At 36.7% G+C, this 21,346-nt stretch overlaps 1 protein-coding gene across 4 annotated transcripts in view; it reads right to left on the bottom strand.

Moving 5' to 3' along the window:
- DOCK4 (dedicator of cytokinesis 4) overlaps window positions 1–21,346 on the bottom strand; it is a 254,113-nt gene that overhangs the window by 118,253 nt on the left and 114,514 nt on the right. For all 4 annotated transcript variants that reach the window (XM_087765670.1, XM_087765672.1, XM_087765671.1 and 1 more), the window contains exons 9-12: window positions 13,666–13,747; window positions 13,003–13,063; window positions 10,945–11,077; window positions 9,305–9,393 (exon numbers count right to left, since the gene is read on the bottom strand). In XM_087765670.1, the coding sequence (XP_087621796.1) occupies window positions 9,305–9,393; window positions 10,945–11,077; window positions 13,003–13,063; window positions 13,666–13,747 (365 nt within the window). The remainder of the gene's footprint in view (window positions 1–9,304; window positions 9,394–10,944; window positions 11,078–13,002; window positions 13,064–13,665; window positions 13,748–21,346) is intronic.

Genomic DNA, 21,346 nt, shown 5'->3' with positions numbered 1-21,346 from the left:
TTTGTTAGATCTCTCATTTTACCTTAAAACAGCTTTTATACTGCATTATTGATTTCTGCATTTAGTTATGACAAAAGGCAACTGTTCATTATGCTTACAGACCACTCATTTGCATTTGAGCTTCTGCAGGGAGGGGAAGCCATTTACATTCAGCTTCTATCTACTGGCAGCAGAGAATCCTAGATCATATTAAGAAGAAAATGCCTAGCAGCTGCTCAGGAAGCTGACAGAAAAAAAAACTTGGACAGAATGCTATTCAGCACTGTTTGTATTTTAAGAAAGGTAATAAAGTAAGGCATCTGTCCAAATAAAGCTGCCTAAGGGTGTTAAAAGTATTCTGAAAGCATACAGGTCTTCCCATTTCTGGTAGTATTTCAAGTGTCCAAATTACCACTGCAAAGATAAAACCAGTAGATTTCCACATTGTTATTAGCAAACAAATGATTTATTGATTTAATGTGATCTGGGAAAAATAATTGTATAAATCTGGTGCAATTTGGCCACAACAAAATCTATGTAGTAAATCCCACAAGTTACAGGCTGGGAACAGAGAGAGAAAAAAAAAAAAAAAGAAGGAGAGGTAGATTCAATCCTCACTGGCCTTGTTGAAGACTTCGTGATTACTTTGAATTATCAAAGGAAACTCCAGACTCTCTCTTTTCCTCAGCTTTAAATTCTGTTTTTTAGCTCAGTAAAAAAGAATGTAAGAAAAACAACCTTTGCAAAATTTTGAAAACTTTCTTGGAGCTCCTTAATTAAATGAGCTCTTGTACCTAAGGCTTTTGTCAGAAATGCCCTCAAGTGTGGAAAGTTGCATTTTTTTCCTTCGTCACATGGAACACAAACACTTAAATGCAAATGGCATTACATTATCACAAGAAAACTGGCTTGGAATTTCTTTACAGAGGAGATGGTAGAGCCTCAAGTATTTCTTGCTAGAATCACCATACAATGAAGGTTAAAGGACCAGGAGGCTAAGTGACTATTATAAGCGTGTAGTCTAACCTCCTTATACCATAAAGATCTCAGCAATAATTTCTCTAGTTCTTAGTATGCCCACTGATGCCCTTTTCTATTAACAATACACACAGCCTGTAAATATCCATTTCCATACTACATTGCTATATTGCAAAGGCAAATCATCTTGCTCAAAAATTTTTAAACCGTCAGTTTTACATACTGTTTTGTTAACTAGAATACTAGGCAGTGCACAAAATACACAATTTTACAATTATAAATGTTTTATATTGCTTCTAGTGCAAACAACAGACAAAGTTCCAGGGAAACACCTGTTATTTTCTCCTTCATGAAGTGCAGTTCTGCCATGCAAACCGCTTTCACACCATTGTATTGGAAATTTAGCTACTTACATTCCAATTATGTGTCTTACTTCAAATAAAGAAACAGTCAACATTTAACTGGGAGCTAAAGAAAGTGTCAAAAAACAAAACTCCACCACCATAGAAGCCCAGGTAATGTTTGTAATGAATTTGTAAATATAACCCTTGAAGGAGCTAAAATCATGCATATATGTTCTATAATTTATCATTTGAAGTAGTCTTAAGACTTTTTATTCTTTCAGTACATAAAGGAAGTCAACAACACTATTTAATAGTAGCAAGCAGAATGATTTTTTGGAAAAGGCTTATAAAAATCTCACTGCTAAGACATAACCCAACTCCAAGATGGAAATATGAGCCAGCTATTCTCATTATGTAGCCTTAGCTAGGAATTTCAGGGTTTAAATTGGGTGCCATTTCAATCACATGCATAATCTCAGTACTGAGATGAACAGCAAGTCAATGGCTTCTACTGGATATAAGATGTCCCTGACAGTATCGCAATGGCACATTTTTCATTCTTCTCTAAAAACAAGTCTTTTAGCAACACCCAAGAGCACAGTATGAGTTTAACTTTAATAGGGCCCTCACCTTCAGCACAGTGTACAAGTTGTGCTATATGAAGGACACTTACAGATAACTACACCAAAAATCTACCTTGAATTTGATTTTTTAAGTCGTTATGGTAAAGCCAGAACTTTCACAGACAACACCACAAGCTTGAACTGTTGCAAAAATATACAAAATTACATGACTGGCCTATGAGTCTGCCACCTTTAAGGATTAATATCTTTTCCCAAAACTACCATACTTAATATTGCATGCTAGATTAGGCTACAGCTTTTAAAGATTCGGTTACTCCTGAATTTGGGAAAAGGGTTTAACATTAGGTTGCTGAACAATATCATCCAGCTGTAAAAAGTACTTGAAAAAATAAAGTTCTAAAAACTTTTGTCTAAAAACCTGCTCTGAAACTGGCTTTTTTTACATCAAAGTTGTCATTCAGGGCCAAATACTCTTGAACAACAATTTATGTGCAAAATTCTCTATATATTTAATCTTTCAGCTTTAGCATTTGTTGAGAACAAAAAGGAATGCCTTAATTCACTGTGTACTTAGCAAAGCACATATGAGCACTATTCTTATTTTAAATGTATTTCAAATAGCAGCCTTCAGTGACAACTAATTCTTAAACACATCAAAACAGAATACACAATCTCCTTGTCACAAAACGTAACAAAGATTAAAACTGACAGATTAATAAGTTGTCACAGAACTAGAGTAATTAAATAAAGGCATTTGCTGTTTAAATGTTAGTGATGTGTAAATACAAAATAGATTTCAGAGCACCACTGACACATCTGTGAACCCTGCCAAGAACAGACAAACACCAGGGATCTTTTCTTAGCTGAGCACAGATGCAGGAGGTAGTTTGATGTGATTAATCCTGTGCCCAGGAGTTACCTACAAGTTACCAACTTTGTTCTATCTTCTGTCAACTATGTTACCGGTCCTGCCCTCATTCTTCACCAGACATTGCTCCACTCATCTCTCCACTGTGAGCCTACACCTCCTTTTTGTGGCCAACAGCTATAGCTGCTCCCAGCAGGGAATGCGCATTTTGTTTCCTATCTGACATTTCTCATGCTGATTCACAGGAGGAAGCTCTCCTTGCAACACCTCTGAGTGGGGTAATGCTGCGAACTGCTGGGGTAGTGTCACGCAAACATAGTCACACTACTTGTATCTAGAAAATACTGCAAGTTACCACAACTCCCTTCCTAGAAATACTGCACTCTGTAAGCTTACACTGAGCTACTAATTCCCTGCTGTATTTGATCTCTTTTCATCATACAAAGTGTGGAAAAATGATGCTCCTCAGTTATATCACTTCATGGGGCCTCCGCAGTTTCTTCACTGCAAGGAAAATAATGACTCTAACAGGCTTTCCCCTCTGAATCAAGGAATTTGTAAGCCAAATTTAAACTAATTCACATTTACTTCTGTGAAATAGGAGATGAAATAGTGAAAGTATCTGTTTTTCCACCTGGTTTTTTTTGTGTTTTTTTTTTTTTAAATTTCTCAGTGTTTGACAGTAATCACAGAGAAAAGATATTATCAGAGTGCCAAGAGTGTTGAATGCAGGTAAATGGGTGTGGGAAGGCATATACTGCCCCAAAGCACATACCACTGTTTCTATCCAACTGCCTCTATTGCCATAGTTGTCTCAGAACTTGCATCTTGTCAGTGAGTTCATGCATTGGGCTCATCTACCTCATGCTTCCTCTGACCAACTCGTATACGACCACTGAGCTAGACTGAGATTTAGTATCAACTGACATGTACGCTGGGGGAAAAAAACCCACAAATAAGGTAATAGTTCCCTAAAAGCAAGGATGTTTGCTTTAGGAAACTTACTTTGGTCTGCTTGAACTAAAACGATAGCAGTATAATGAAATGTGCCTGTGAATGAGCAACCTCACTGAATTTCAAAAATGTTAGATCCCACTTTGAAGTTGGTTTCTCTTTGAACGGCTGTTGGACCACATAGCCTCCTGAGGACCCTTCCAACCTAACTTACTGTATGATTTAACAAATAACTTTCCCACCTAAGATGACAGTTTGTCCTTCCTCATGATGGGATTCTTGGCAAACATCTGTCAACAATATGGGCTTCAAGTGCTCCATGCTTCTATCAGTGCATTATGCAGTTGCTCATTTATTGATTGGTCTCCTTTTGTTAGGCAGCATCACTTTGGATGACCCTCTGCCTGCAGATTTTTGCACAGGTACATGGAAACAAGTTTGAATTTATTACAGACAGTAAACTAATCATTTGAAAAATCTACTTGTGCATCTTTCTCTTTTAAAGGAAGAAATTAACAGTTTGTGGCTGACAGACTTAAGACAATCTTTTACAAATCAAACCATAACCTGAATTTGTCTTAAAAACAGCCTCCCAATTCAGGTCTTGCCTCCACCATAATTAAAAATTCACATTCCTGCCAGCTACCAGATACAACATAGTGATTTCTGACTTTTTTTTTTCTTTTTATGACATAAACTGCATGCAAGAGGATATGATTTATGTAGATTTCTCAAGAGCTGTATTTTGATCCCCTATGTAACAGCTAAAAAATTAACACTGCCACCATATTAAAAAAAAAAAAAGCTCAAGTCAGGAGTGGCAAGAGAAATCCCACCATTGTGGAATGTTTCCTCTAAAGCTTAAGGCCCTCCCATCAATTAAAGTTAACATACAATTAACAGTGTTTCCAGTGGAGTTGCAATGTAGGTTTGGCATTGCTACTACACTGCATTCGGTAAACATGCAATTAGGTTACATCACTTTTGTCTACTTCATCAGAGCATGCCAAGATAATGGCACAGAAAAGACCTTCCCACTACATTCACTATTTTAATGCAATCCACACAAGAGTCCAAAGCTTGCATTTGGATCCAGACTAAAATAAGCCATCCAGTCTTTCTTCTCAAAGGAGGGCAAAGAAAGAAGTTGGAGTGCATTTTTCATCAATTTTTTAATATGCTTTTTATCAGATAACTCATTGGGGAGAATATTCACATCTAACACAAGACCAAGGTTTGAATCTCTCTTTTATAGGATTTGCTAAGAGGACATGAATACAGATCACACTTAGGAAAATCATGTGCTGCTTGGCAGGCTTTAGAGCCACTTGCACTTTCCCCATGGTATAATGAATATTTTCTGACTGTATACAAAGTTGAATAGTTGCTGCGGGGAAGTCTGAGAAGCCAAGTGATTAGCATGCTCATCTGGGACATGCGAGAGACTGAAAATCCTTTTCCAAATCAGAATCTGAACTGAGACATTTTCTGTCTTTGAAGAATGTCTCAAACACTGGAGTAAATTATTTCTATAGTAAACCCAGTGAATATTTATATATTCCCTGAAACAGCACAAGAGTGACAGCAACCATTTCCAGCATTTTTTTTTTTTTTTCCAGCCTAGTGCTCAGGAAGCTAAATTTAGCCTACTCGTATCCTGACTGTCCTGGATGCACCCAGGTACCCACCTGTTCTCAAGTTCAAGCAGTGGTGGAAATGAAAGCTACCTTAGCTTTAGGTGCCTACAGGAAGATCTTGTGCCTAAGGAGGTACTCTGAAGATGCTGATGGTGTTTAAGTAGGGATTACAGTAAGAACCATCACTGTTTAACTGTGTAACTTGCTCATAGTCGTAAATGGGTAATTTTTGTGGACAAGAACCCTCTACCTTCAGAGCCCAAAGGACTGCTCCAAACACTAGACATAAAAGACTGCTCCAATTACTAGACATTCCTTCCATCATCATGTGCCGTATTAAAAAAGTTACATTTCAACTTTTGAAAGTCTGAAGAACTGGAAGGGGAAAAAAAAAAGTAGTGTCATAGGCAAGAATATAAAGTTGCATGTGATAAATTCATACTAAAAATCAGAAGAACAAAAGAAATCCATGACTCTGCGTAAGGATGTAGAATTGGAGTTGCATTCTCTGATTTGTATGTCTTTATTTTGGTATAAAACCATGTTTATTGACAACCAGATTTGGCCTCGTTTTCTTGCCCCTTGTCCTAAAATGCACTTCAAACCATTCTTAAAATCAACAGGTTCATTGGTAGGACAGTAATTCTGTGGGCAAATGAAGCAGCTATATGATCAATAACAGTTTACAAGGCACTTCGTGCATTAGTGCCTGCTTTATTAAAGAGAAAAGCAGCCCACATCCAATACTTTGTTTATTGTAGCCCCAAGAAAGGTCCAGAGTATAGCTTCACAGTCACACCCAAAGAATAAGATCTGCAACTATGACCCACACTGCAAACACTACAAAGATTTTGACATTTTACAGAAGCCTGAGCTTTGACATGAAAGCACTGACTTTGGCTAGGCTTCACTATCTAAAATATACTATAAGGGAATAAAGGATTATTTTATATGGTTTGAGATAAGCCAGTAACTGTTTTCTGTATCTGTAGTATACATTTCACTGATCTCTGGTCCTACAGATAAAGGAATAGAAATGTGTTATTTGACTTGTAAGACTGATGTAATTAGGTGTGATCTCTATGCAGGAATATTCATTTTTCCACAGATTTTTGCATTTTAAATCAATGTAACTAGCTTCTAATTCTAAGAAAAAATTATAAGAAAAATAGTTTTTATAGCCAGCTCCACTCCAGATATTACTGAAACCTGGTTTGCCTAATAATTAAGAAATCATCTAGATCTAATAGTACTTATTCTACAAATACTACAAACTCAATGTAAGAAATAACAATGCTACTAAATGCAGCAAAGGCTGTACAATTTGGTCATTGCATTAATGGTTTGATCTCCTGCACTGAGCAACCAGGTGTCTTCCAGTAAGCTGATACCTGACACCAGCTACAAAGACTAGTGGTGTATAGGAATTCGATGCACTACTTGCTACTCTACCCTTTGTTAATGCTAGAAATTCATGCAGAAAACGCATTCCAGTTCCCACTCCAGCCAAATGATGCTAAATTATCCATGAGACTGAGTCCTTCCATTCCTGCATCCACTGAGAAGAGGAAAGGGGATGAATGTCTGTCCCCTGCTCCTTTCTGGGCTGTATTAAGAAGTGACAGTCGTTTGCCTTTATTGGATCTTTTTTAGACAGAAGCTGAGAATAAGATGCAAGAGGATTCTGTACATAAGAATTATCATGAGTTGAAGTGGAAAACTACTTCAGTAGTAGTGGGGAGTGGGGGTTTGAATGCTATATACAAATGTTATAGTCAATAATGTTATAGTCAATAACATATAGACAATATGTGTTTTACACGCAAGACAAAGTACGTTTTGAGTTCCTTTTCAGTTTTCCCCAGAAAACTGGAAGAATTTTTTTTCTGAAGAATATTATGAATTATCTCAAACTATTTCAGCAGTGGGACATAATTTGCGGAAACTAAAGACTTTGTGTGAAAATCTCCTGAGCTGAAAGAAACTGTACAGGACAGAATCTGAAGAGAGAACAAGCCTAGAGCATAGACAATGGTCTGAAGCATCTTTGCTGTTGTTTGTTTACCATGTCTCCTTTCTTACGTCTTTTTAACATGATTTAAAAAGAGCAAGTGCGATATAAATCAAAAATTCAAGGTTTCCTATATTTGGCTCATACCTGCAACGGTTCCTAAGAGACAGAAAAGACCCCTATCTCCTGTAATGCAAGATTTTCTCCTTTTTTGACAACTATAAGGTGGCAGACAAGGCTAATGAGGCTTCAGAACCAGCCATTCAATAGTGTTAGAGAAAGAGACAGCAAAAGAAAGATACAAACTAGCACAACAACAATATTTTCCATGAGGTGTCAGCAGAAGTATCTGAATGTACTGCTAAAGCCTTGCAAGTGCTTTTTCAGGCTGCTAAGCAGTCACACAGGAACAAATTTCATATGTGCAATGTAAATAACCTTTCATAGTTTATCTTTTAGTTGCTCAGTACTCAAAGTGGCATTACTGCTCACTGCTTCTTCCCCTCTTAACCTTCATATGCACTACTGGAATTCTGTGCTGCTCTTCTCTCTGCCTCTCTCCCCTGACAAAACTTAATGTAACTGATCTTCAGTTTGCTAGCTTTAGTTTCCAGTCCCCTGTAACCTGGAAAAAAAATCATGTCCCACACGCCTTTCATGTTGAATATTCACATAATTAAGAGTATTCAAATTTATCCAATGCCTCCTAGGACAACTGGGTATTTAACTGTGAACTCTTATTTCATAAGAATGGAATAGGATAAGGATATATCACAGAGTAAGCAGGTATCACATGGACAGTCAGAATGACCAAGAGCAGGTTGTTCTTCATGAATATGGTTAACATATTTAAGAAGCCCAACATTATATTTACTCAGTAATGTGCTCTTGTATTTTCACTGCATGATTTTTATATTTATTGTCCAATAAGATGCATGATATTCTAAACCTTAAATATATGTATATATGTGGCTAGACTCTATGTGAGAAAATAACAGTATTAGAAATGGTTAAATATATGTTACTTATCAAGACTGAAGTTATAAGCTTTCTATGTGCTTCTTGGTTATCACTGAAGATTGTTGAATGTACATTTTCAAGATAATCAATCATTATGCTTGAAACCAAGTTAAAAGAGCATGAAGTCTACTACATGAAAGGGATTACAATTATAGTACAACCTGGAAAATTAGTTGGTCAGATTTTTCTATAGTCATATTTTCACAAGGACAAAACAATATTTGAACACAAGGAAAATAGACTCATAAGCTTCCATTTCAGGTTTCATTTTAAGTTTGACTCCATCCCTGGATGACAGCATTCAGAAAAAGTTAACAAGTTGGTATTAAAAAAAACAAACAACAAAAAAAAAGCAAATCCAACATATCCTATGGGTCAAACCACCATCTCACTATAACAAAGGTCAGCTGTCTCCCATTTCTTAAGTCTCACACCCGAATTTATTTTGATGACAGTTACAGTGACATATAGCTGACTATGGAGGACTGTTGGCAAGTTCTTAAATATCAACTCTGCATCTTGCTCAGCTGGCCAATAGCACTGGTAGCTCCCATTTCATTTTTTCATTAAGTTTAATTAATATACAATGTCAATAGTAAATTTTATATTTCTAATGAAAAAGTGAAGCAGAAACGTCAAGCAACACGGATCAGTAATTTGACCAGCCCCACATGTGACCTTAACTCCACATCAAACTGTAGCTCCTCAGCGCAGAATAAAACTGCGTAGCTCCTTGAAGAAAATTCAGTGACTTTTTTCTAAATGTGCACATGAACAGCAATATCATACATTTTCACCTAACACAAGTATTTTTCTCTATGTAAAAAAACATTTATTTCATAGACATTAGTCCTTCTAAAATAGAGCCACTTCATTTGCAAACTAAGAACATCCTAAGAATACAATCAGAAATATAGCAACTTGCTCACCTGCATTGGAGCCTGTCAAGTTGTAACGTGCATTCAGCTTTTTAATGATATTTTCATGGATCTGATACCAGTCACTCTCTGTGTTGCACCTAGAAAAAAGATAACAACTCTGAAACAGGAACACAAGTTTTTTCAGACTGGCTTCACCACTTATCTCTAAACAAATCCTCTTTTGTTCATGAAACCAATAACACAATAGGAGCTAATAAAGCCCCATGAAACTGCCTGTCTCAGTGGGAAGGGTGAGAGTGCTCTTACCATTTGAGAAAGGTACCATGGAAATATCTGCTTTCTGTGGCAAAGGGTGGGAGAAAGATATGACCAATTATGCTCAGGAATTCAGCTGTGACCAAGCTCATCATCTGTATAGATCTATCCCTCAGCACTAAACCACACAGAAATCTATCTTGTGACACTCAAGAGGAGATGCAGGACTCGGAGCCAGTCTTAACAGACAGAAAAATCTGTGCTGTACACTTCAAAGTTATTTAAAACAGGATGTGATTTTCAGGAGGTAGTCAGTGAAAGAGTAAATTACATTTCAGTATACATTTAGAAAATATATCTGCTTTTCCATGAGGAAAAACTGACCATGTTCTAATAATCACTTTTCATGGTTTAGACTGGAGTTAGTCTTAGCATGAAATCTGGTTTTGAGCAACATTTCATCTTCCATTGTTTTTGTTATTTTAAAACAAGCAGGCAAGATTTAAAAAAAAACCAAAACAGAATACAATAGGCAGACAAATCTAACAATTTGTTAGCCAACACTGAACACTTATTCGGACTTTAACATCCTGGGAGTCTAAATAAGAGCCAACCCACATGTCCACTGTCACATTAAAGTGCTTTTCTGCAGCACTGATTCTAGCAGCTGTAATTAGCAGCAGAGTGATACAGAGGAGAGGAGAAAGGCTGCCTGAAATAATTCCATGTCTTCAAGATTCAAGTGCTAACCTGGGAGGGGTAGAACTTCCTCAGGTGCATGACAATGTGTGTTCCAGGTTTATGTACTTAGAACAGACTACTCCACAAAACAGTTCTTACTGTAATGTCCAAGATCAGCAGGAAATTACATGCACTGTGTTGCTACAACTAGAAAACTGAACTTTCTTCCAATTACTATCAGCCAAAATCCACTATTTAATCGACCATTCATTTTAAAACCTATTTTTGAGTTTTCATCCTCCAGCACTAACTGCCTTTTACACTTTTGTTATCCCCATTATATAATTGCTTAATTTCACAAAAAGATACTGTCTGCTTTTTTCCGTAGTTATAAAGTACTTTCACTAGCTGCCTAGGCAGCACAAGACATTTGAACAAGTCTTAAAAGCACTTCACGTTGCCATAAAAAGAGAGCTCCAGAAGGTCTTACAAGGATGTGAAAAATGCTGAAACATACACAAAGATCTAAAAAGATATAACCTTTATCTTTAATATTGTCCCACTCTATAAACACATCTGTACAACTAGCCAAAATTTCCAAACTGTGACAAAAACCCAGAAATTAGCTCCTCCGCTCTTTTGGAACAGAAAGGAGCAACAGCTGTTTACTCACACTGCATTTAACACCACTGCTTCTGATGCAAACTGACTCTAAGATATTTCTAAAAATTAAGGAAAAAAGCATTCCTTACATGTATACTTTTAAGACGAGGTCATCCTTTGAATCTCCTGCCAGCAAATCTGCAATACTGAGGACTGCACAGCCAAAGGGCCGTCTATATTGTACATTGCAGGCATTTTTCTTTTCTCCAGCTCCCATTCGTCCTGCCAAACAAAATACATATTTGATGCATAATCCATGGAACTGTCTCTCTCAAAACCACAGAAGGGAGGCAGAGAGCAATCCAGCTCAGTATGGTGACAGGTCTGAGCAGACGATGCCAAGTATACTCACTGTGAATCTGGTCCGTCTTCATACTACATTAGGATAACAAATGCTATAGGAAGTCCACTAAATATGTGGTGATCTTGAAAGGTGTCAGACCAGAGGTACTGCTCATCCTCTCATGACCTCCATTCAACAAACAACACTTTCTGATACCCAGTGATAGCACACTTATGACACCAGCAAATTAAATTTAGAGTTCAGACATGACAGAGTGTTCAACATTTGCTGTCCAATAAGAATTATTTTACTGTGGTTGTTGATACTCATGACTTATATGAGAGGTGTTGTGATTGAGCCATTACAATTTAGTAATCAAATGCTGCTTCCAAATAGGCAACTGGCTAGCAAGAGGATAATCGACCAGCTACAGAAAAACCAAGCAGAGATGAAACACAGGGAGGAAAGATGACAAAGGGCAGAAGAACAATTTATGATAAGGAAAGAAACAAGGCAGCCAAGGAAAACAGATTTGAAACAAAATATTTTTCCTAGTCTCTTCTATTTGATTTAAATATAATTGATCAATCTTCTTGATGTGTTCCTGGCATTTGAAACTGCACTCTTTCTAACCATTTTATTCAATTGTGCACTGGCAGCTATGTATCTTTCCCACCAAGTCTTAATTTCCGACAAGAAAAGCCTCTGGCTGCAGTCACTGCAGGGCAATGCCTCCTCCAAATATTCCTATGCATCACAGCAGCTAGAAGAGTAATTGTTCATTTTCACACCATGCAGCATATAAATTTTATTTTAACCTTTTAATATTTCAGTGGGTCATTTATAAACTTGACAGAGAACATATTTGAAAACTATACAATAGGAAAAATTCTACTCCTTATTCTTCTTTAAAGCATTTGTTCTTACCAAATATATATGCATTACATCAGTTTACCATACTTTTTCCCAATCCTTGCCAACAAAACCAAAACACAGTACTTTGATATTATGATGAAACACTAAAACAGCATGAAAATGCAAGGAAAAATTATTCCTCAAAGCTGTAAAATAGTGTTTACTTTGTAACAAGTTGTTTCTGAACTTAGCACAAGTTAGAGCAACCATATTTCAAACCAAAATACCTTTCAAAAATAGGAAGAAAAGTTATATTTAGTACTGTACTGATGCAACTACAGAGACAGTTTACAAAGACGACAATATATCTAAGAGGTCAGAAGCAGGCCTGAAGATTATTGTTTCACATCAGTACAGCCCAGAGGATAACTTCTTAAAATAAATACCTAACACACACTTTTCTTCCGCTTTGTTCTAGAGGACTTGACAGCTGTCTATAGCATCACGGATTAAAGTTATTATGAGACTTCCTCCACTTCCTTCCCTCTACCCCTTTTTAAAGGGGTCAGGGAGAAGACAAAAACTCATCCGAACAATTTCAGATATACATCAGATATTACATACTAATTAGGTACACTAAATTTCTAGGCAAGTTTTTCTATTGACAAAGGATGCTTGAAATTAGTCTTTGAAACAAGAATGGATTCCCTAGTAACACCTCCATCATCTTAAGACAGTCACATTTGACACTTTCATTTTGTTTTGTGATAGTAACAAAAACATCCTACATCTAAACTCAGTTAGCAGTACACTTGAAAAATAACACAAAACAATGCTGAGAAATCCAAAGCAATTTTTCCATCAAAAACCAGGCATTTTCTTTTCCAAAAAAATATTCAAAGGCCTAGCTAATCTAACAAATCCCAAAGGTGACCCCGAGCAGTTTTCTTTATTTACTGTCATATGTCTAAGAAATGCAAGATTTCTACTCACAGACGATTATACCTACCTATTCGGATAATGTGCACAGTGATATAGATGTCCTTCCTGAGTTCACTGCTGCCCAAATCCTGCACAAGATCAGAACCTCATTATTTATGACTCCTGATTAAATTGTGACATTTGAAGAGATCTTTACACACTGCTTTCACTGTCAGTGGAAGTGATAAATGAACAGTGAGTTCATTTATACAGCACTAACAAATTATCCCTTTAACACTTTGAATTGGCACTCAGAACGACTGTCCTAAAATATCACGGGCTAGAATATGCTGTAGCATAGCAAAATCAGTGGGAGGACACAAGAGACTTGCTGTGTGCCTTGAATGGCAGTCATGCATTTGTGCAATTCCTAATATTCTGAAAGTACAGAGTGCTGCACAAACAATCTTTGGGGAGCGAAATGCACAAGGAGGAAAACTATCTGGTCCTTGTTGCAGGGAGAAAGACTAGTACATATGCCCATGTAGAAGTTCGGATGAGTGTCCCCACATTGCCAGAAAACATTCAGCTTGGGAGTTCAGCAATACACTTTAACTAGCCTTTAGAGTTGATATTCATAACAATGTAAAAGCTTAGGGAGCAGTTCTGAGTCAACCAGAGAATAATAATTTAATCCAACTTCTATTTTCAAAAAACAGCACAACAAAGATTGAGAATAGGAAGAACTCACCACAAAGAGAGAACAGTGTCTTTCAGGCTTTTCTGGACATTTTGGCAAACCATTTCTATTCAGTCTTAAAAAAAACCTTTCACTGTAAGAAAACAAATATGACAGATATGCTGAACAACACTACAGCAATGCAGACCTCATTTTGATCTTGTTTCCAGATGCAACCTTCCTCAAGATAGAAAGAAATTATTTCGTTCTTTTATAAAAGTCTCAGACATATTAATAAAAAAAAGGGGAGAGACTAGTGAAGGGTAGTGATTTACTTGATCATTTAATAAAATTACCGAAAACTCAATACAAAATAGCAGGCTGACTGCCATTTGGAAGAATGATATTGTATATCCTAGTACACAGGGAAACACAAGCAATAAAATCCATTTATCCTAGAACTGAAATTAGGTGTGTAGTATGTTGGTATTGATTCTTGCTAAACAAACGTCAACATTGCCACGCTCGTACTCAACTGATATTCTTTTTCATAGACAGGAAGATGATCCTAGGGGACATTTTTCTTACTTAACTCCAAAATATCTCATTAGAGTACACTGATTTTAGCAGTCCTGTAAGAGTCTTAGAAGTTCCATCAGGGCAAATTTCATTTTTCGGAATTCTGTTTTGCAATCTACTGTGGGATGTTAAATGCTGCAGCTGATATAAGTACTAATACCACTAGTAGGGAGATGGAGAGAATTCTTATTTCAGAATAGAAGGCGGCATAAGACCCCACTGAAAGAGAAATTACTTTTTGTAACATTCCTATTTGATAGTAGGGCCATTATGAATAATCTTCGAGCAAACTTGGCAATTCATGCATGGGAAGTTTATGAAAAAAAAAATCAAACTTTTCATGCTTTGGATAATTTTCTCCAAGATATACCCTCATAGGAAATGTAACAACCATATTTCTGCAGTGAGAAATGTAGAAGATGGAAAAAGCAAAGGAGTCGGAAGTGCTATATATGCTTCTTTTCATCTTCTTACCCCCAGCTGGCCAGACATTTGAGTCTAGATGCCCTGTAATGCTCAAATCGGAAACCAAGTTTCCAAAGCGCAGCTAGGTTTTTCTCAGTTGTATCCACCTCTTCTGCTTATCCTGGAGGCTAAATGTGGTTTACCACTGCTCTATACCATCCACTGCTTTTTCAAAATGCAGCTGGAAAATCACTAGGAATATGTTGGATAAGATCCAACTCAATAGAGACTAATTAAATCTTTATTGAACCAGCATTTGCCTTGTAGAAAATCTGGATCGATGATTCACAGAATCAGAGTCATTCACATTGAAAGGGACCTCAAAAGGCCTCTAAATCCAACCTCCTGCTCAAAGCAGGGTCAGGTGTAAGGTCAGATTAGCTTGCTCAGAGCTTTAGCCAGTTGGGTCTTGAAAACCTGCAGTTACAGAGACCACACAGCCACTCTGGAAAAACCATTCCAGTATCTGACTGTTCTCAATTTTTTCTTTATATCCAGATGGACCTTCTCTTGTTTCAATTTATATCCCTTGTCTTTCATCCCACCATGCACCATTGATGTTATTGATCTTCTTGTAGGTACAGGAACGTGACTTAGCTCTCCTCAAAACAGCTCCTTCTCCAGCCTGAACAAGCCCCACTGCCTCAGACTGACCTCCCCAAGCAGGAGCTCCTGCCTGCAACCAATGTGAGGCCTTCTGCTGAACTCACTTCAGTTCATTAATATTGGTCTTGTACTGGAGGACCCAAAACTGGCATGGTCTAACCAACACTGAGCAGAAAGGGATGATCACTTCCCTTAACCAACTGGTTATGTTCTTGTTGACACAGCCCAGGATGCTGTTACACAAGAGCACATTTCTGAAGAGCTATGTCTGGGGAACACTTTTTTATGTGCCAGCTATCCAGGCTGAACATACAAACACTTAGACCTTTTCACTGTGATTATTTGAAAACATTTGTGCAATCCTCAGTTATGCAGCTTTTTTATCAGACAGCATAAAAGACAGAACCTAAGAATAGTGGAGTTGAACTCAAATACCTCAAAGTGCATGAAAATCCTATTTTCCCAGAAACATTCATGTTTTATGATACAGCCAACTTCTGCAGCTTAGGTCTCCATGGAAACCTTAAAATTGAGTTTTAAAGACTGTTTATGTGAGTATATTTTTACAGAGAAACAAGTTGGTATTTTGCTGTTGATTTAAAAATGGTTTTCAAAATAATTCTGCCCTTTCATTTAGATTTAGCTCATTTGCAATATTGGAAAATACAGTGAAAAAAGTGTAAAGCTGTCTTTATAGGTCTCACACAAAGTTATTGTACATTGACCAAGAATTATTATTTATATTACCAAAGCAGCTAAAGCTTTAGGACCCCATTATGGTAGGCACCATACAAAACTGAATAAAAAGAAAAAAGTCTCTGTTCCAGCAGTAACAACACAGCTTCTGTGCACTGAAGACTGCAGTGCATTGGTACGTGTCAACATGAATTTGGCCAATACAAAGCGATTCTGAATTTTACCACCTTATCTTCAGCCTGTAGAACTATTTAAAAATACTACATATGTACACACCACATTCCACTGCATTTTTTGTCTTTAAAGCAACAAGTAAACATGTTGGTTCAAAATAAAATACCATTCAACACAAAACTGCCTTGCTGTGGATACGCTGTCTTCATACTTTACCTATGAACTGGCAAATACTGACTTTAACTGGGAGTGTATTCTATATTTATTGAAGCTTACATTCTGCAGAAACAAAGGCACATCTTTTGAAAGATTCCTACTCACTATCCACTACGCTATGAAATTTTCAAGCTCTGCTTATACTTACAGACCATGAGATTATGATTCATAACACAATTAAAAGCCAAGGACTTTTGTCATGCCACAAAGAAATACACTGATTGCAACAGACGTGTAATGATTATGCAGATCTAATTTCCTCATTTGAATTTGAAATTTTGTTTGACTGAAGCATAGGACCCAGCAGCGATGAAAAAAGCAAACTGAAAACAGCAAATAAAAAAAAATAAGTCTTAATCCTTGTTCAGTGCTTTGATACATTTTTTTTGCTTGAAACATATCACAGCAACAGTTACAGCTCAGATTAAAATGGTTACCTTTGAACATTACCAAGGAGCAAATACAAGCATTTAGAGTTATAAGATTATGAGAAAAAAAATGACAATGTACAGAGAGCATGTGCATTTATATACCATTTGAAAGGATTTCTGTAGAGACAAACAGGTTAGAAAATGGTTGAGGAAAGTAAACAGCCTTCCTAAAACAAAGACAGAATTCCCAATATCTGAAATCTTCACTTCAAACAGCAGCAAAAACTCCAGAGGGTTAAGTCTAGGGCTAGTATCTTACTGCACAGCAGTTTTCTCAGCAGTCAGTTGCACATAGACATATATGGCAAATACACACAGCAGTACCCCAAAGCAGAAATACCTTTCCTTTGTATTAAGACGACTTTATTCTAGTTTAGACTGCAATGAATTTATGAGCACAAATCTCACCACTTAAATGTGCTGCAAACATTTAAATTCTGCTGTCTTCCTACTGAAAATAAGGAAATAACTAATGCTGAAGAGATTAATTTAAGAAGGTCAACAAGGGATTTTTGTACTGTAACTTCCCATGTATTAGTGAAGTAACAATGTGTTCCAAATCTGCAGGCTTAACACACACGTTTAAAAGAAACATGGCCACAAACCGTTCTATTTTCATAAGTGACCCCTATTTCCTTAGTATTAGCAGGAAAATGTTACCAGTCACACATTACCAGTCTAGACAGATTGCTTGTTCTATGATTTATAAACACACTATCAAAAAAAGAACCAGCCAGGTTTATACCACATGGCATATTCTTGTGGTAAAGCTATGTCATCAAACAGTCATAGTTCTCGATATAGCTTCACTTTCAGACATCTTTATAAATGCTCTCTACTTAAATATAGGTTACAGTGATTTCTAAAGCAAATAACGAGAGACAACAAAAGAATACTGCTACATAATTCAGCAGCTCAAGTGTATCACATTCCAGAACACCAATAACAGACGTTCATTAAGAACTTAAATCTGAATTGACTTCATTTACAGCTAAAGGCTCATTGACTTCATAAAACCAAGATCAGACAAAAATATTACCCTCATGCTTAGTGGTGAAATGCAGAGAAATGTGGTACAACATGTCATGTTACTGAAGTAAAGATAATAAAGCCTTAAAAGTATATTCTTAATCAGAGAACAACTGAATGATAAATGTGCCAACATGACGTAGAAGTACAAGCTGTTCCACAGTAAGTCAGCCCCTGTATTTTAACTTTGTTATGCACTTACAAAAATCACACCCAAATTTCTAACTGTAAAATAAGTAGCAATGCGCAAAGGGGGAGAAAAAAGGAAGACTGAGAACAATAAAAATAAGATTTCAGCCAATTTCAGATAGAGATCAAAGCATTAACACTAACAAAAATAAATCAAAATTATATTATGATGTTGCATCGAAGCTTATCTTCATATCTCCTACCCATGCTGATAACATGGGAGAAGGAGAAGAAAAACATTTTCAAATGCTAGCTTTATGCTGTGAAGCCCTATTTTTATGAACACACCCTACATTAGTTTAGATATTTGCACCTGCATTTTAACTGAAAGGTAGCGTTACACATTTCTTGAAAAGAATAACAAGTTACTTAGGAAACAGAGATTTTAAGTTCTTTTTCATGAGGTATCACAGGAGCCAAAAGATGACAATAGAGTTTTAAAAGACAGACAGCATGCTGGAATCTATCAGCAGGCATTTACAACTAAAGAAACATACACCAGAAGCTGCAGCTCTCAGTAATAGTGAGATTAGTCTGCCACCACGGATAAACGTTTTGCAGCACAGCATTATCAGCACACAGACCTACAGATCCTTTAAGCTGAATTACAGTCTCAATTATTATCCTAGTCACTGACTGAGGTAACAGCACGGATACAAACAGATTTGCTGTATCTTTCCCCAAAGATGGAAATTAAACTTGCAGAGAGCAGGAGGAATTCGTAAAAGTGAAGGGAAACAAAAGCATTTAAGAAAATCCCCTCCCTCCAACAACACCTGGGCTCCTATGTATTCATTACCATTTGAGGGTTTACAAATGGCAAATCTGTATTCTTTTGCGCAGACCCTGAAATGCCTTTTGCCGGTAGCTGGTGTGACTGCAATACGTTCTCAGTAAGATGATCTGTAAACCCACCAGAATACTACTAGTGTTGAATATATCTCATTACCTAAATCTGTCACAAATATGCCATGGCTGGTGCACATGCCTCTATTCTAACACTGCATTCATTTCCAAACGTAACTAGTTGTTTAAGCTGCACCAGCTACAAGACAGGTCATCCCTTGCAGCACTTTCATCATTGCAATTAAAAACAACTATTTCTCCTGTTACTTTTTAATTTTTACAATACAAACAGTAAGAGGGTTATTTGTTAATGCATATGAGAGACCTAATCAATACCACAGGTTCCTCTTGCTTGGGTTGGTTTGTCTGCTTTAAAGAAGCATCTATGTACACAAAATCGGATCAAAGACCTATATAAGTTAGCACCCTTACTCCAACCACAGCATGTAGAAGATATTTGAGAAAGAATCTTTAAACAGTAGATAGGTAGGCACATTTGTTTCACTGAATATGGATATTCATGAGAGGAACGGAGCTACATCATTAAATACAACTAATTTCTAACACACCCTCACACCTGGGAATAACACGTCTATTTATTGATTTGAGGGCATATGAAAGATATGATTAAAACCAGGCTCTGTCTCCCCATAAAATACAAAACCAAACCCTTCTAAAAGCATTTTCTTGTTAGACTACACTTGTGCCTTTTTTTAGAAACTCATTCCTACCATATCTACCTCATTTTACTTATCCGCAAATATAGTTATTTTGCTGCAAATTCACATGCAGCAGCTCCCGTACAACTGCTGAATAGGACAGTCTGGGCAGTCAGGCCAATGCAAATGGGCTCGCTGAAATGTCAACTCCTCAAAAAATAGTTGGAACACTACCCTGAAGTAAAATGTTATTCTCTTGCAATTCAAGAACGATTAGTATTTAAAGAGCAATTTATCAAAAATGTCCCATTAATGACAGCAAATTACACAGCATTGGACAAATTCAGATTAATGAATGATTTGTAAAAAGAAGTATTATTAAAACACCTAGAACCTCTTAAAGCCAGGACAAACCCTTTTGACCACCTGGCAATGAAGGGCAATATAAATCTGTAGAAAAGACATTTATTACAGAAACTATCACAAGGCCATTTGGAGGACGCAACTACGCCAAACATTGCTTTCACACACGTTCTTCCCACTACATAAATCATAACTGCTTATACTATTGCCACTGATAAGTATGTAAAACTGGGGTACCAAAAAAGTTACTTACTTGCAAGGGATAAATAAAATATAATTTTGCTATTGATATCTGAAAGCTAAAAAAAATTAAATATTGATAGGTACAAGGGAGAAAGAGAACAGACCTACAGAAATCTTTGTAAGACACCAATGCACTGATTTTGAAATTTCCCATTAGTATGTTCCTGTGAAGAGTTTCTAAATCCAAAAATAGAGTTTTCAGGTCAAAACCAGACTCAGTGAAAGAAAAAAACCAAAACAAAACAAAAAACCAACAACAACAAAAAAAACCCAACTCACAAACAAATCCTCCTCACACCATAAGGTAAAGTAGCCTGAATACTCATGGGGTAGATAACAGGCCCAAGTTCCAATGTTTGATTAGTGTGTGTTGAATACTTTATGGGTCAGTCTATCAGTCAGTGAGCGTGACTTTTACTCTACTTTCAGAACTGTTTTGCTTTGTAAAACAACAAATGAAAGTGTAATTAATAGGGCACACTGACTGACTGGGCCAGCACTTTAGTGTTCTTACCTCTAACGTGGAGGAACTCCACAGCAGGCAGTTCAAGTCAGTTTTCTCAAGCAAAAAAGTATTATTCACTTGAGGCACATCCTTCACATTTCCATTCTGACTGGGACCAAGAAACAACTTTTTTGCTAATCTCCTCTGACAAGTCCTACTCCAGAATTTCTCCTCGCCCAGGATCCAAGCAGAGGAGAAGCCCTATGACTTATTACTTCACTACTTCTGCCAAGAAAAGGCTGACTGACTATATATGTCCTGTCTATATTTCTGCACGTAGGAATCTTTCTGCTCATAATGAATAACTGGAAAAAATGAGGCACATTTTCTGAAGGGAAACTTTTGAAGTTTCTGGAACTTCATGCTTCTGTTTCAAGCTGTTTTTATAACCCTGTATTTACTTCCAATTACAATCATACCAAATATATTCTTGTCTGCAAGGGCAAATTACCAGGTGTTTTGTCTTAAACAAAGCCAATAATGCAATAATTAAACCTGCTTATATACTGAGAGAGTGTGTGTGTATATATATAAAGGATGACAAAAATTTTTGAAAATTAACAACAACATTCACAAATGTACATACCAAGTTACCAATCTAAAGAGGCATTTTTATTCCAAATGCATAAAGGATTGTTAATAGAGCAGTGGCTGCTCTCTTGCCAAAGTCACCTTTACATTTCCTTCAAGGTGTTTCAACCCCCCTGCTAAAATCAGGACTACTTCCTGAATGAGCAGAAAGTTAATAAAAC

Source organism: Nipponia nippon, unplaced genomic scaffold (assembly GCF_047370975.1).
Source record: "Nipponia nippon isolate SJK-2023a ecotype South Korea unplaced genomic scaffold, ASM4737097v1 scaffold_3, whole genome shotgun sequence".
NCBI lineage: Eukaryota > Metazoa > Chordata > Aves > Pelecaniformes > Threskiornithidae > Nipponia > Nipponia nippon.
The sequence above is the reverse complement of the archived record's forward strand: the minus strand, read 5'-3'. Positions and strand labels throughout refer to the sequence as shown.